At 43.7% G+C, this 14276-nt stretch overlaps 1 protein-coding gene and 1 non-coding gene across 10 annotated transcripts in view; both read right to left on the bottom strand.

Annotated features, from left to right (window-relative positions):
• The window catches only part of TENM4 (teneurin transmembrane protein 4), a 472503-nt gene that overhangs the window by 72623 nt on the left and 385604 nt on the right, over nt 1-14276 (bottom strand). For all 9 annotated transcript variants that reach the window (XM_054974009.1, XM_054974008.1, XM_054974006.1 and 6 more), the window contains one exon: nt 6627-6746. In XM_054974009.1, the coding sequence (XP_054829984.1) occupies nt 6627-6746 (120 nt within the window). The remainder of the gene's footprint in view (nt 1-6626; nt 6747-14276) is intronic.
• Nucleotides 10663-10734, bottom strand: TRNAA-AGC (transfer RNA alanine (anticodon AGC)). The gene has a single exon. It is a non-coding gene; the product is annotated as a tRNA-Ala (tRNA).

The following is a 14276-nucleotide window of genomic DNA, read 5'->3' as shown; positions in this document are numbered from 1 at the left end:
ACCAGGCTCCACCCCCAAATCCCCAGGTATTTCCCAAACCTGGATCTGGCAACCCCAGACTGGGTTTATAATAATGATGTCAATGTAGCTTATTGACAGAGCACTTGCTTTGTATGCCAAAGGTCCTAAGTTTCCAGTTAAAATAATCTCAAGTAACAGGCCAGTGAAAGAGCCCTGGAGGCTGACAGTGGCCAGAACAGACAATACTCAAATAGATGGACTGACGGTCTGACTCAGCGTCTCTCTGCACGAGACATCTGACACGTGAAGAATATGTGTTTGGAGAAACAATGGTAGCCAGGAGGGGTAGTTTAAAAAGACAGAGCTGATGGCAAGGCAAAGGCTTTGCTAGACACTGGAGCTGTGTGAAGGGGCTGTGAAATGCCAGAAGGGGAACTTCAGCCCATTCTAACCTCTCCAGGTCCAAGCCTGGCTCTGGAAAGCAGCTCTAGCCATTTCCATTCCTGGCTGCCCTCTGATTGTGATTCCCACACGGTTTTAGACGGGAGGGGTGAAACTGACAGAGCCTTTGGGGAGGCAAAGATGAAATTAACAAACCCTCTAAGGAGTGATCTCTGCCAGCTCTGTCTTTTTAAAATACGCTTCCCGGAGAACATGGTGTCTCCCTACACTTGACGAACACGCACCGAGGCATCTTTTGCAGAGAGACTCTCAGAATGTGGTGACTTATTTTGAGTTATGAAAAATAACCAGAAGCTTTCATTAGTATTCACTAGTGAAATGTCAATGGTCACGTCCCATTGTGACCAAGAGACAGTACTCTAGGAACAGGTGAATTAAATATACCTCTGCACAAAAATAAATGACCGACTGACTGTTGACACAACCAGAAATAAAATAAGGAGTCTCAGAGACAAGGCCCCAGGGAGGGGGGGGGTGTTCGTCATTGCTAAATTGAAAGTGCTCCAGACAGATGAGATTTATTTCTGTCTGTGTAGGGAAAGCAGAACATCTTAATTTTTAAATGGAAGCATTTATTCTGCAGTTCAAGTAGGGACCTCAAATTTCCAGGACTGTGCAGCTCCCTGGCTCCCCACCCCCATTGCCAACGTACTTCTTGCTTGCCAGAAAACTGAATAGTATTTAGGCCCTCATGACGGAATTTTTCAACAGTCAGTTAGTACTTGGTAAAGCTTGTAGCCTTACTAGCCGATTCTGACGGCAGTATTTCCCATAAAATGGCCTTATTTGCCCTGGCTGCAAAAAAAATACGGGCTAATGTGGTTCTTAAGGGACCCAATTAATACTTGTAGGGTTTTCACTGTTTTACCCATTTCACTTTTTATCGCTTTATCTGAAATTAACTGAATACTGTTCATCGGTTTTATCAGTTTCATTCTATATTGTTCTGACGCTGTTATATTACGTTTAATCATTCACGTTTCTGTTTATACTCTCTGTTATTTGTGATTTGTAATGGCCTATGGCTACCTCCTCTTTGTATGCTGTGGGCAGGAATGTGTAGCTAACTATATCAGGTTTTTGTATATATATAATTTTAATTGCTGAATTTTATTGTAGAATTTGCTATGCAATTGTATTCTATGACTGTTGTACCCCATCCTGAGCCCACTTGTGGGGAGGCTGGGTTAAACACCGAATAAATAAAATGAAACAAAACGAAACGAAACACAATATATTTATTGTCAAAGGCTTTCACGGCCGGAGAACGATGGTTGTTGTGGGTTTTCCGGGCTGTATTGCCGTGGTCTTGGCATTGTAGTTCCTGACGTTTCGCCAGCAGCTGTGGCTGGCATCTTCAGAGACTCTCAGACTGTGACACTGAGAGATCTCTGTCTTTTGGTGCTACACCTCTGAAGATGCCAGCCACAGCTGCTGGCGAAATGCCAAGACCACGGCAATACAGCCCGGAAAACCCACAACAACCACAATAAATTTACTTTACTTACTATTTGGTAAAGCCTTGAAACCAGTCTGGGACTGAGACTGCTGAGGGAAGATATAGGATGAGATGGGGCATTTTTTCCCTTTGAAATAGCCCCTCCCATCCCCAAATTACATTGAACAAACCGCTGGAAAATAAAAGGCAGTCTATTTATGGAAACACCCCAGCTTTGCTCGGTGGCGAGCAAAGTTGCTAGGAACAGTAGACTCTAATGAGCTTTGGGGAGCCCGGCAGACCTGGGGAGGCGGGGGGAGCTTCCTCTCAGACCAACCGTGAAACTTGACACAAAAAGGAAGGCATCGATCTCATGTCAGGCAAGCTCAGCAGCTGTGAAAGCATAAGAGGCGACATTGTGTTGGGGGAGATGCGGCTGCCTTCGTCTTGAAGTTACCTTGCTTGGGCAAGGAGGAAAACGAAAAAAGGGAAAAAAGAGAAAGCATCCCCTCCAGCAGAATCAAAATTAATACTGGCAAAACTCTCTCCGTGTCAGAAGGCATCAAAGCGAACCCGCTGATGCGAGGGCTGCTTTGTGAAAATTGTTCTGTCGTACGCACGGTACAAGGTCTTCGGGCCTATCAAGGTGATCAGTCCGGGCAAGGGTTTTGTTGCTGTTAAAAGAAGCAAGTTTTACAGTGATTCTTTGAACCAGTATACAAAGTCAGCAGTCTACCAGATCTGAGGATGAAGGTCTTAGCATCCCACCAAGGGATTCTGCCTTCTCCTGTGCTAACGTGGAGACTCACCTGAGGCCTCTTTTACTGTCCCTTAGATTTACATTTTTACCTAGTCTTTTAACGAAGGGTTTAGCTGTTTATTATGGTCTGCTTCTAGCTTGCGGAGTGTTTCATGATTTTATTTTTATTATTTACGATTATGATTTTATGGTTTATGATCTTATGATTGAAATTTTTATTATGATGATTTTATGATTTATGGTTACGATTTTAGGCCGCTGAATACTGTTTTCTTCTTTTTGTTATTAATAATGTGCTTACTGTCGAAGGCTTTCACGGCCGGAGAACGATGGTTGTTGGGGGTTTTCCGGGCTGTATTGCCGTGGTCTTGGCATTGTAGTTCCTGGAACTACAATGCCAAGACCACGGCAATACAGCCCGGAAAACCCCCAACAACCAATGTGCTTACTGTTGTTTTAATTTTTGTTTGTTTTTACTTTGCAAACACCTCAAGCAAGTCTTTGGCACAGAAAATTTCCTAACTAAGTAGACAGCATGCCATCAACGATCCTGTTTATAGAACAGCTTTTTTTGCTGCTAATTTCAGACAGGTAGCATGTCAGTCTATAGCAGCCAAATAAAACAGAAGTCAGTGGCACCTGAAAGATACAATTTATTCTAGCACGAGTTTTTATAAAACGCAAACATTTTATGCTAGAATAAATGGTGTAGTGCCACTGGACTCCTAATTTATTTACTTTGCTGGTGTTGCACTGATGTTTCCAATGCTTTCATGCACAGCACAGTCTCAAGGATTAAATAAGCAGATTCCCTCTTCCTTCCTTCCTTCCTCCCTTCCCAACCCCCTTTCCTTCCCACTCTCCCTTTTCTCTTTCCTTTTTATCCCATTTTTATTAGAACTCAGAGCAGCTTACACACATTTTCCCTCCTCCCTTTTTTGTTCTCACACATGGCTGCCACTCCCTGCTGCCACCAGTATAAACCAACTCACCCACAAATTCATCTTTTTCTGTGTATCTTTCTCAACCCAACATAGTTACAACCTCATGGGCGAAATGCAGAAGAGTCTATAGTTGGGGGGGGGGGAAGGCAAATAATGACACTTAAAATAACCAGGCATACTGCAAACTTCTCCAGGTTTACAGGGGTAACTTAGCGTAGGACTGCATTGCAAGAATACAAACCGAGAGTACTAGAAATGAAACTGATCGATGTGTTTCAGTGGCTAGGAAAGCCTCCGTCAATTTTATTTCAGGCTCTTAGGCAAGGAGCTCTGCTCTTCCAGAGTAATATGTGAGGAGAGAGACACTTACTAGGCTGAAGACAAAATTAACTGAAGATTTCTTAACCGCTGAAACCCTCAGATATTTCCCTAATGGAGAGACAACCGGATTTGGAAGTTAGCAAATGGTTTAGGAAAGCGGGGAGGGAAACCCAGCCGTTTCAAAGCATTGTGAGAACGCACACACTCAAATTATTCCCCGTCACCTGCCTTTCTTGTTAACGAACATCACTGCAGGCAGCTGCAAGGGAAAGAGGAAAGCGCCTCGCATCTACAAGTCGCTCACCGTGAAATGTAAATATTTCATGTAATTAAAAGACAACACCAGGCAAGGAGGGGATGAGGCAAAGGTAGACTGGGGGTGGTGGTGGAAGGAAAAGCCCCGGGAAAGTAGTATGAGAACATACGCAAAGGGTTCAAATGCAAACTCTTTGTCAAATGTTCCACAGTGCCAGTTGCCTTGCAGGTCAGCTTTGTTGCCTTGAAACTGGAAACAATGAACCAGCTAAACAACTGAGCATCTCTGAAAAATAAATCCTATTCGCTGACACTGTAAGCATAACCCCAACGTGCATTAGAATTACTCCTTCACATGTGTGAACTGATCTAGACATTGTACTGGGACAACAGGATGCAGATTCCTTCCCACTCCCCACCCCCCGCCCATAGCCAAGCTATACACCCCACAGCCTTATTGTTAGAACAAATCAATGCATACGTTGGGGCCCATGTATTATCGATCGCACCCTATATTCTTCATTTCATAAGGCGCTTGATGGACTGAAAGAGATGTCTTCCCCCATATAAACATGAAACTGCCTTACGTTGAACCTTGGACTATGAAGGCCATTATAGTCTTCTCAGACTGGCAATGGCTCTCCAGGGTCTCAGGTGGAGGTCTTTCACATCACCTACCATGTGAACGTTTTAGCTGGCGAGGCTGGGGATTGAACTTTGGACCTTCTGCATGCCTGGCAGATGCTCTACCACCGATTCAAGGCCATGCATACCACATAAATCTTCTCTTATGTATTGGTCATCGGTGGAGGCCCATCTCCATGCTTAGCTCCCTCCAGCAGACATGAGGTGGGCAGTGATCAGAGATACAACTGTCTTCGTGGTGGTGCTCTGATTCAGGAACCCGATATGGATCGCCAGCTCCCTCCTTTTCTTCCCGTTCATTAACAGTGCAATCCTAAGAAGGTATACTCAGAACCCTACTGAAGTCTACTCAGTGGTGTATTGTCGAAGGCTTTCAGAACTGGAAACACCAGGCTAACAAAACACTCTATACCCGACAATAGCCCTGCAGAGAAGATTAGCACATCAAGCACCAATCCATATGCAAAAGAACCTCCTCAGGATACAGTGAAGCCTCCCGCCATTAGCATTCCACACCCTGGGAAACTCTTACAGGATGACTCAGCTCAACCCCACCCCTCCTGAGTAGATATAAATGACCTGCCAACATCTTTTCCACACTGTGACACTGAGAGATCTCTGTCTTTTGGTGCTACACCTCTGAAGATGCCAGCCACAGCTGCTGGCGAAATGTCAGGAACTACAATGCCAAGACCACGACAATACAGCCCGGAAAACCCACAACAACCATCTACTCAGTGGGTTTACTCCCAAGGAAATGTTCTTAGGATAGCCCTGTAAGGCTAATTATTTAATCAAGGTTTAGGAGGAGGGGAGAGAGAAGAATTAATGGGCTCGCCTTCTCCTAATTTATCGCTTGTTAATTTTTTGCGAATGGTGTACTAATTGGCTGATGTTAGACTGAGCTATTTTATTTGTATGATTATATGATGTATAAGCTATTTTATATGTATGATTATATATATGATTATAAAAACCAAACATTTAAATAACAACAACATTCGATTTATATACGGCCCTTCAGAACAACTTAATGCCCACTCAGAGTGGTTTAGAAAGTATGTTATTATTATCCCCACAACAATCACCCTGTGAGGTGGGTAGGGCTGAGAGAGTTCTGGGAGAGCTGCCACTGACTCAGGGTCACCCAGCTGGCTTCGAGCGGAGGAGTGCGGAATCAAACCTGGTTCTCAAGATTAAAGTCCTTCCGCTCTTAACCCAAACTGTATGTGTGTGTATAATGTGCTTGTGTATATATATTGTACGCTCTCTGGGGCATCTTTTGAACAGAAGAATACACATTTTAAAATAACCAGGTAACAAAAATGTTGTTTTAGGTGGGTAACTGTATTAATCTGCAGTAGAACAGCAGCATTTGAGTCCAGTGGCACCTCAGAGACCAACAAGATTTTCAGAGTATAAACTTTTGAGATTCAAAGCTCCCTTATTCAGATCCCTGGAGATTTTCAGCGTATCAGATTTTCAGGAATAAGAGAGCTTTCACTCTGAAAAGTTTATCGCCTGGAAATCTTGTTGGTCTCTTAGGCTGCCACTGCACTCAAATTCTGCTGTAAAGTTGTACATTTCCATGCCTTGGATCTAAGTCAACAGCATTTGCCAATATGGCCGGGATGGACGGGGAGGGAGGAATGACTTGCCACACAGACACAACTACCCTGTAGCAGGTCTACTAGCCCAGTAGTTGCTGAAACTAGTGAGAAAGAGTTAAAAATTGTGCTTCGTGGGTGGGTAAAGAATACACATTGCCCAGCGAGGCGGCAGCAGACTTTGATGCCGTCACATACTCTGTATGGCCAGAGACTGGAGAGGGCCACCATACCTGCCGTCTTGTCTGCTGATGGTGTAGCCATAAAGGGGGTTGTTGGAGAAACTGATGTTCACACCGACAAGCGGGGTCCCGTCGGACGTCATCACCTGTCCACGGATCACACAAGGGTGGCTGTACAGAAGTGAAAAAGAAGAGTTTGAAACTTCTGGAAGAAATGGAGATTCTGCCAACAGTTGAAAAGAGCAAGAATCCAGTAGCACCTGTAAGACTAACAACATTTGCGGTAGGGTATGAACTTTTGGGAGTCACAGCTCACTTCTTCAGATCAACCACTGAGAGTCTGTCTTCTGATTTGAGGCATAGCAACTGTAAGAACATGGCAGCTGTTGGCTGGGTCTTACCACCAAGGCTAGGTTCTCACTGCTACTTGGTGCATTGCTGGCCAGTTCTCGTCTAATTTGCCGCTAGGATTCTTTAACGAGCAAGGCAGAATTTTCAGGAAAGGAGGAAGGGAGTGGAGAGGTATGGCACAAATGGTTCTTCCTTCCCCACATTACCCCTACAACAACCCTGCGAGTTAGGCTAGAACGAGAGACTCAACCAGCGAGCTTTTCTTTGCACAGTGGGGAATTCAAATTCCAGTCTCCCAGATCCCAGACCAACTATTTAACACACTAACTCTGAAGTGGTGCAGTCTAGGAAAAGCTTTAGCATTTGACTCTTAGGCATACTGAAACTGGGTGGCACTGCCAGCTGTATGAGGATCTTTGTATGTAAGCAAGAATGCGGGGCCTTCGTATGAGGTCCAAGACCTTATTCCAGTGTATAGGAACCGAACCTTGACTTCGGTGTTCGGTATTTGAGAGCAGTGCCTAGCATGGCCAGATGGCAAATCCATCTAGCTTATTTTTAGCCTCCCTTCCTCTAAGGAGCTTGGGACTGCACACTCCATTCTCCTCTTCTCTGTGTTGTTCTTACAAAAGCCATGTGAGGTAGGTTAAGCTGAGAGAGCGTGATTGACCCACATTCACCCAGTGAACTTCATAGCTGAATGGAGAACTGGGGGGCAGTCTTTCCAGGAACTAGGCTGACACTCTAACCCCTACGCCTTACTGGTTCTCCGAAGCAAATCTGTGATTGGAAGGAAGCTGAATGCCCGGAAGGGGGCAATTTTCTCTCACTTTGGCTGACTTTGCCCTAGATACGTGGGTGTTTTTCTCTGGGCTGCAGAATCACCCAAAGTTACACTATCAGAGTTTGGGAAGAAGGGTTCCTTCCTTCTCTGTTTGGCTACGGTGAACTACAAAGAGCATAAGGACAAGGTGTGAAGGAGACATCCTTGAGTAAAATGGCTGCCATGGGACAATCTGAGGCATTTTTTAGAGATGTCGCTTATGGCATTATTGTAAGAAAAAAAAAAGACGTGGTGCAGGAGAAGGTTGGAGTCTCCCTTTACGGCTCCCTACAAGGAAAAAAGACCCAATAATTTTGTGGGTCTGGCAAGAGGATTCCAAAGTGATAATCCAGTCACATTGACAAAATGGGGGGCTACAAAGAGACTGGGGCAGTACAAAATTTTTTTATCTATACTGGCCTTAAATGCAGCTGAGAGCGATGAAGAGGGAAAAAAAATGATGAAGAGGTTAAATACCACACTTTGCCTGATGAGATTTTTTTTTTTAATTTCATTTCCCCAAGTGATAAAATTTGCCCCATTTGGGAAAATCAATTAACACTGTGCCTTGTAAGCATCTGGCCTCTCACGGGTCAACTTGTCCTTTCTGGAGGCAAGACTGGCTACCCACAATGCACCGAGCCCCACAGGACCCCGGTTAACGCTAATTTAGTCAGCCATTTCCTTCAGAAGACCTTGGTCTAAATGCAATTACACTGCAAACTATTTAAGTGGTACTGCGAAGGGAGCCTTTTCTCTCGGCTTGGCTCAGGAAGGACTCTCGATATATGTACATAAAATTATCTCTCCTGTTAATAGGAGGAAATCCATTTCAATCAGTCCTCTCCTTGTCAATATGGTTCTTTAGTAAAACCAAATTTCTTGAAGCTAAGAGCTCAGCAATCCACTGATTGATTAATATATTCCTGTATTATGAGTTTGCTTGCATTTTTTTTTGAAGTTATTTTGGAATCTGCTTTGAAGCAAGCTTGGAAAGAACTCTTTTAATTGAAAACAACTCTGTAGTTGCTATTTTTAATTAGTCCTTCTCAGAGCCCTGAATTTTTTTTTTAAAAAATTGACCTCTGGGGTTTCCTTAATATTTGGGGAAGATAAGTTTACTTCTAAATTGCAAGAATGTAGATGGTAATTTTGGCATATAGTAATTTGAGACTGTCATATTACCAAGTAATGCATAATTCACCAGGAGATTAAGTTAATATTTATATATTCCCCTGGGTGAAACAGGCAGTTCTATGCCAAACGAAGGAAGAGATCATTGCCTTATAAAAAGTCAAGAGGGAAAAAAAATCCTATATTCCACAGCATGTATTGTTCTGCCAGTCTTAACATTACTGTATCTTAGTGGTTTTGAAGCTGAAGCTACAGAAAGCAATAAGCCCAAGGGACCACCCAACCGCTGTCCTTTCTCATGTACAGGAGTTGCAAACTCCTGTATTTTTGTTATTATAAAAATTCTCTGCCATGTTTAATACACAAAGTGCTTTGCAACAATTAATTCAAAGACCACAACATAATCCTTTATTGGCGTCCCAGGGCAAAACGTTGGACTAGGTTGAAGAGTCCTGGATTCCAGTTATCCAGATATAGGACTCTCTGAAGCCCTGAGTTAGAATTCTTGCTCAGTAACTGGACTGAAACTACAACTGGGCCCTTTTAATATTCCTCCTCTTTATTTAAACACACACATACACACACGTACACACGCATGCATGAACACACATACCTCTAGGGGGGGAAACCAGGGAATTAGTGCTCTACCAAGTCACTGGACCAAGAATGGTTCTTCCTTTTGCAGAAAGATATGTATCAACTAGGGTCATTTTGTAGAAAAAGAGCTGGTGGAACTCATTAGCATAACTCATTAGCATACGCCATGCCCCTTGATATTACTGGAAATGTGTCATTAGCATAACTGATTTGCATATGCCATGCCCCCTGACATCACCTATCCTGGCTGTTTTGGACCCAAGCCTGGCCGTTCAGGACTGAAATTGGGCCCAAAATGGCAAAAAGGGGCTGAAAATGGCTGGAAAAGGGCCCAAAATGGTCAGGATTGGGCTGCTGCTGAGTGGGAGAGAGATCCATCACCCGTTAGAGGCCCGATCCGGGCCGTTTTGGCCTCAATCCAGGCTGAAACGGGCCCAAAATGGCCAAGTCAGGTGGGCGGGGCCACCTGACATGTGACCTCTTTGGGGAACTACTGGAACTGCGTTCCTGAGCATTCCCCCTCAAAATGATCCCTGTGTATCAATTACTGGAATACTAAATCATGTGCAATGGGTAAGAACGAAGTTAAGGATTTCTCCACTCCAACATTCTGTCCAGCATCTAGCAATCGGACGCTTATAGGAAACCCACCAACAGGGCTGGAATGGGGCTTCCCCAATTCTTTCTCCGCACAAGAGGCATTCGGAGGTACATGGGCTCTGAACAGGCAGGTTCTGCTGACCACTGATAAACCTTTCCTATGAACTTGCCCAATCTCCTTCGAAAGCACTTTTAGCTTGGGGCCATTGCCACATTTTGCACCAGTGAATTCCACAAGTTAATTGCACCTTGTGTACTTTTGAACTGTATGTACAACGTGCATTTGGGAGCAACACACCCTTGCAAGTTTACAGACCATATGAAGAACATACGAAGCTGCCTTATACTGAATCAGACTCTTGGTCCAGCAAGATCAGTATTGTCTGCTCAAACTGGCAGCAGCTCTCCAGGGTCTCAGGCAGAGGTCTTTCACATCACCTGCTGCCTGGTCCTTTAACCAGATTGGGGATTGAACCTGGGACCTTCTGTACGCCAAGGAGATGCTCTTCCACTGAACCACAGTCACTCTCCTGGATCGCAAGTGGAAGTTTTTCACATCACCTGCTACCTGGTACTTTTAACTGGAGATGCCAGGAATTGAACCGGGGGCCTTCTACATGCTAAGTAGATGCTCTTCCACTGAGCCACAGCCCCTCTCCATGGCTCTCCAGGATCTCATACAGAGGTCTTTCACATTAACTATAGGACCGTCTCTCCCATTATGTCCCCCACAGGGTTTTACACTGCATATAAGCAATTACTGGTGGTCCCCAGCCCGAGGGACGTTTGTCTGTCCTCGACCAAGGCCAGGGCCTTTTCAGCTCTGGTGGAACATACTCTCGTTGGAGATTCAGGCCCTGTGGGATCTGTTGCAGTTCCGCAGGGCCTGTATGATGGTGATGTTCCGCTAGGCTTCTGGTTGAGGACCGGCGTCCGTCCCCTCTTCCATCTTTTTTCCTGACCACCATGCCACATTTTCTGTCCCACTCTGGGTGCCATTCCACCGCTGACCCTATAGAATTTGAGCTCAGAGTGGCTTACGTATTTTAACGACGCCTGGAAATGAATCACCGTGATTGGTGATAACTTTTATAGTTTTCTGTATTTTTAAGACTGTATTTATTGATGTTTGTTGATGTTAGCTGCCCTGAGCCCATTCGCAGGGAGGGCGGGATATAAACCTAAATAAATAAATAAATATACCACCTGTTCCTTTTAACTGGAGATGCCAGGGATAAAACTTGGGACCACTCGCATACCGAGCAGATGCTCTGCCACAGAGCCACACACTCCTCCCTCTTTCATGTTATACCGCCATTCATTATCTGCTTAGGCTTATTGACAATAACCGCGAACTGCTACTACAATAGCCATGCATACAAAAATGACACGAGTTTGCACCAATGCAATGTCGCCAGTGCTAAGAAAAAAACCATGCTCGGATGAGACCCAAATTATGTTTGAGAGTTAGTGTTCTGTCCCTGCCAGCCAAGGTCTTAAATAAGCATTTAAAAGGCGTTATAGCAAACTGCTGGTAAGAGAAGTTGGTTTTAAAATGTGGCCATGCAGAAATGTTCCTGTACCACCTCTCTGTGTTGCAAGTGAGTTCTTGCAAGAATCAGGCATATTCACGGCAGCAGGAAAACAAAACAATTATTCTCAGCAATGAACAGCGCTCCCGCCAGCCACTGATGTTGGACAGACAGCCCGCTGCAGGGTTTGGTGAAGTGCCACCGATGGATGGGGGACTATGACAGATTTGTGGACAAAATGACAGGAGGGTGAGATGGAGGGAAGGATGAAAGAAAGGAAGTAAATAAATGCATAGATGTTTAATTTGAAAAAAAAACTCATTGCGGTTTGTAAAACAAGATATTTCTAGTTAAGGAAAAAGATGACAAGTATGGTAAATATGCAGTTGCTACAGAAAAGAGCAGCCAAATATCTAAGTGTCCTGACTGACCTGTGACAGACCTCCCTGTTGTGGGCAGCAGGCACACAAACCCCTGGCATATGTATCACCTTCCAAATTCTGTAATCTTGATGACAAAGGAAGAGGGACAGACTAGAAGCACAACTGCCATTTTGGTGTAGTGGTTAAGAGCTGTGGGACTCTAATCTGGAAAACAGGGTTTGACTCCCCGCTCTTCCAGTTGAAGCCAGCTGGGTGACTTTGGGTCAGTCACAGCTTCTTGGAGCTCTCTCAGCTTCACCCACCTCACAGGGTGATTGTTGTGGGGATAATAATAGCACACTTTGTAAACCGCTCTGAATGTGGCACTAAGTTGTCCTGAAGGGCGGTATATAAATTGAATGTTATTATTAATATTTTTTAATTTGTAATTTTTTTATTATTTATGGGTGCAAGACAGAAAAAATAAACATGCAAACAAAAACAGAGCTGCCATTTTCAGCGGCAGTCTTAACTTTAGCATACTGTGAGGACAACTCACAATTTCCAAATGAAAACAAAGTTTAAGCAGATAGGACAAAATAACCTCCAAACAAAAACAAGGTTTAAGCAGATGGAACTGCATCTCCGGACATTCGTTTTGTTTTCTCCTTCCTTGCCTCTTCTGTGCCCCAGCTCTCTTTCTCTTCTCCCCCCCCCCCCGTTGTTTCGTCCACTATGTAAAACAGGAAGTAACACAGAAAATGTGTGGTCTCTGTTCCTAAAAGTTTACTGTGAGATCAGTACATCTCTTTTTTGGGGGGTATTAAATTTCCTTTATTTAAACTATAAACTACTCACCACAACACAACAAACAACAAACAGAGAGAACAAGAAAAAACTCACAATTCTAAACATAACACACTAACAATACAAATATCTATAAAATTAAGAGGAAAAGAAAAAAAAACAAAAAAACCCACCTAAATTACACTACAAATTGAGTTCCAATTTTCTCTGCAACAAGTATGTATCATTTCTAGAGTCCCACTTATTCTAAGTTAGTCACAACCCCCCTTTTTTCTATTGTTCCTGTTTCTTAATCCATAAATCCAGATGTCATCAAATCCTTGTTATCCATCTCATGCAAAAAGGTCTATTAATGGTTTCCATTCAGTCAAGAAATTAATTAATGTCCTTTCTCTAATTAATGCAGTAAGTTTTGCCATTAACGCAAACTCCAAAACTTTTGTCAACCATTCCTCCACTGTAGGCAATGTCGTAGTGTTCCACTTTTGTGCATAAAGTACTCTTGCTGCTGTAATAAAGTATAAAAACAGTACATCTCTGTACTCTTAATGAGGTGTCCATGTATAAACACGAAGGGTAGGGAGATTGTTCTTTCCAGTGAATACTGTCAGAGTTGATGATCACCAGAATTTTTTTTTCTGCCTTAGCAATGATTTGACAGTGGGCTTGGACTGAAGGAAGAACACAGAGCCAAAGGATAGACAGGACTTAGTTTTGATGACCCCCTTGAGACTGGTAGTGATTAAGGAAGTTTGAATGCCAGGAATAGAAAGAAATGGACAGGAGCTGGTAGCTGTCAGCTGCGTGGACAGCTTTTCTGAAGAACTTCTGCAGACCTGAGCCGTGTGCAAGATAAAAGCAGAGGGATATGCGAAATAAAGAGTTACGGGGTTTTCGAAACAAGGATAGCACGCATGATTTTTTGAAACAAGTCATTTTGGAGCACAAGAATAAGTCATCATTGGCAGATGTATACCGGGGTGCCCTGAGCATCTTGGACTCCAAAGCCTACATTAATTTTGGCTCCCCAGTGAATCTCAACTAGTGAAAGTGTCACGAAGACAGGAAGACGTGATTCTATTGAGGCTGCCCCAAACTTCTCATGGCTCAGGAAAGGATGGTGGGAGAAAATACTGTTAAGTAAAACAGGCTGCTTTGGTTTATTCTGAATGCATCTAGTTTTTTGGAAAAACGTGCTCTCTAGTTGTGAAGGAATTCAGTTAGACCATAAGTATGGGGGAAACAGAAATTCCCGAGAATGTCATAAAGTAGATGGTGTTTAAAAAAAAAAAAGCTCCCAATGTATTTCTTGGCATAAAATGCATATAATGTCATCTCTTCTCGGAGGCTGGCGAGAGGAAGACATAAAAATGTTGTTTCAGCCACTAATGAAAAGATGGAGCAGTTAGACGCTCAGCTTTCTGCAGTTCCCTTTTATGTCTCTATTGGTCTCTACTGGCATGGTGGTTGCTGAGTTGTGCTTCAAAATGGGAAT

The sequence above is a fragment of the Eublepharis macularius genome, chromosome 3, assembly GCF_028583425.1.
Source record: "Eublepharis macularius isolate TG4126 chromosome 3, MPM_Emac_v1.0, whole genome shotgun sequence".
Classification (NCBI taxonomy): Eukaryota; Metazoa; Chordata; class Lepidosauria; order Squamata; family Eublepharidae; genus Eublepharis; species Eublepharis macularius.
This window is presented reverse-complemented; position numbering and strand designations above follow the sequence as displayed.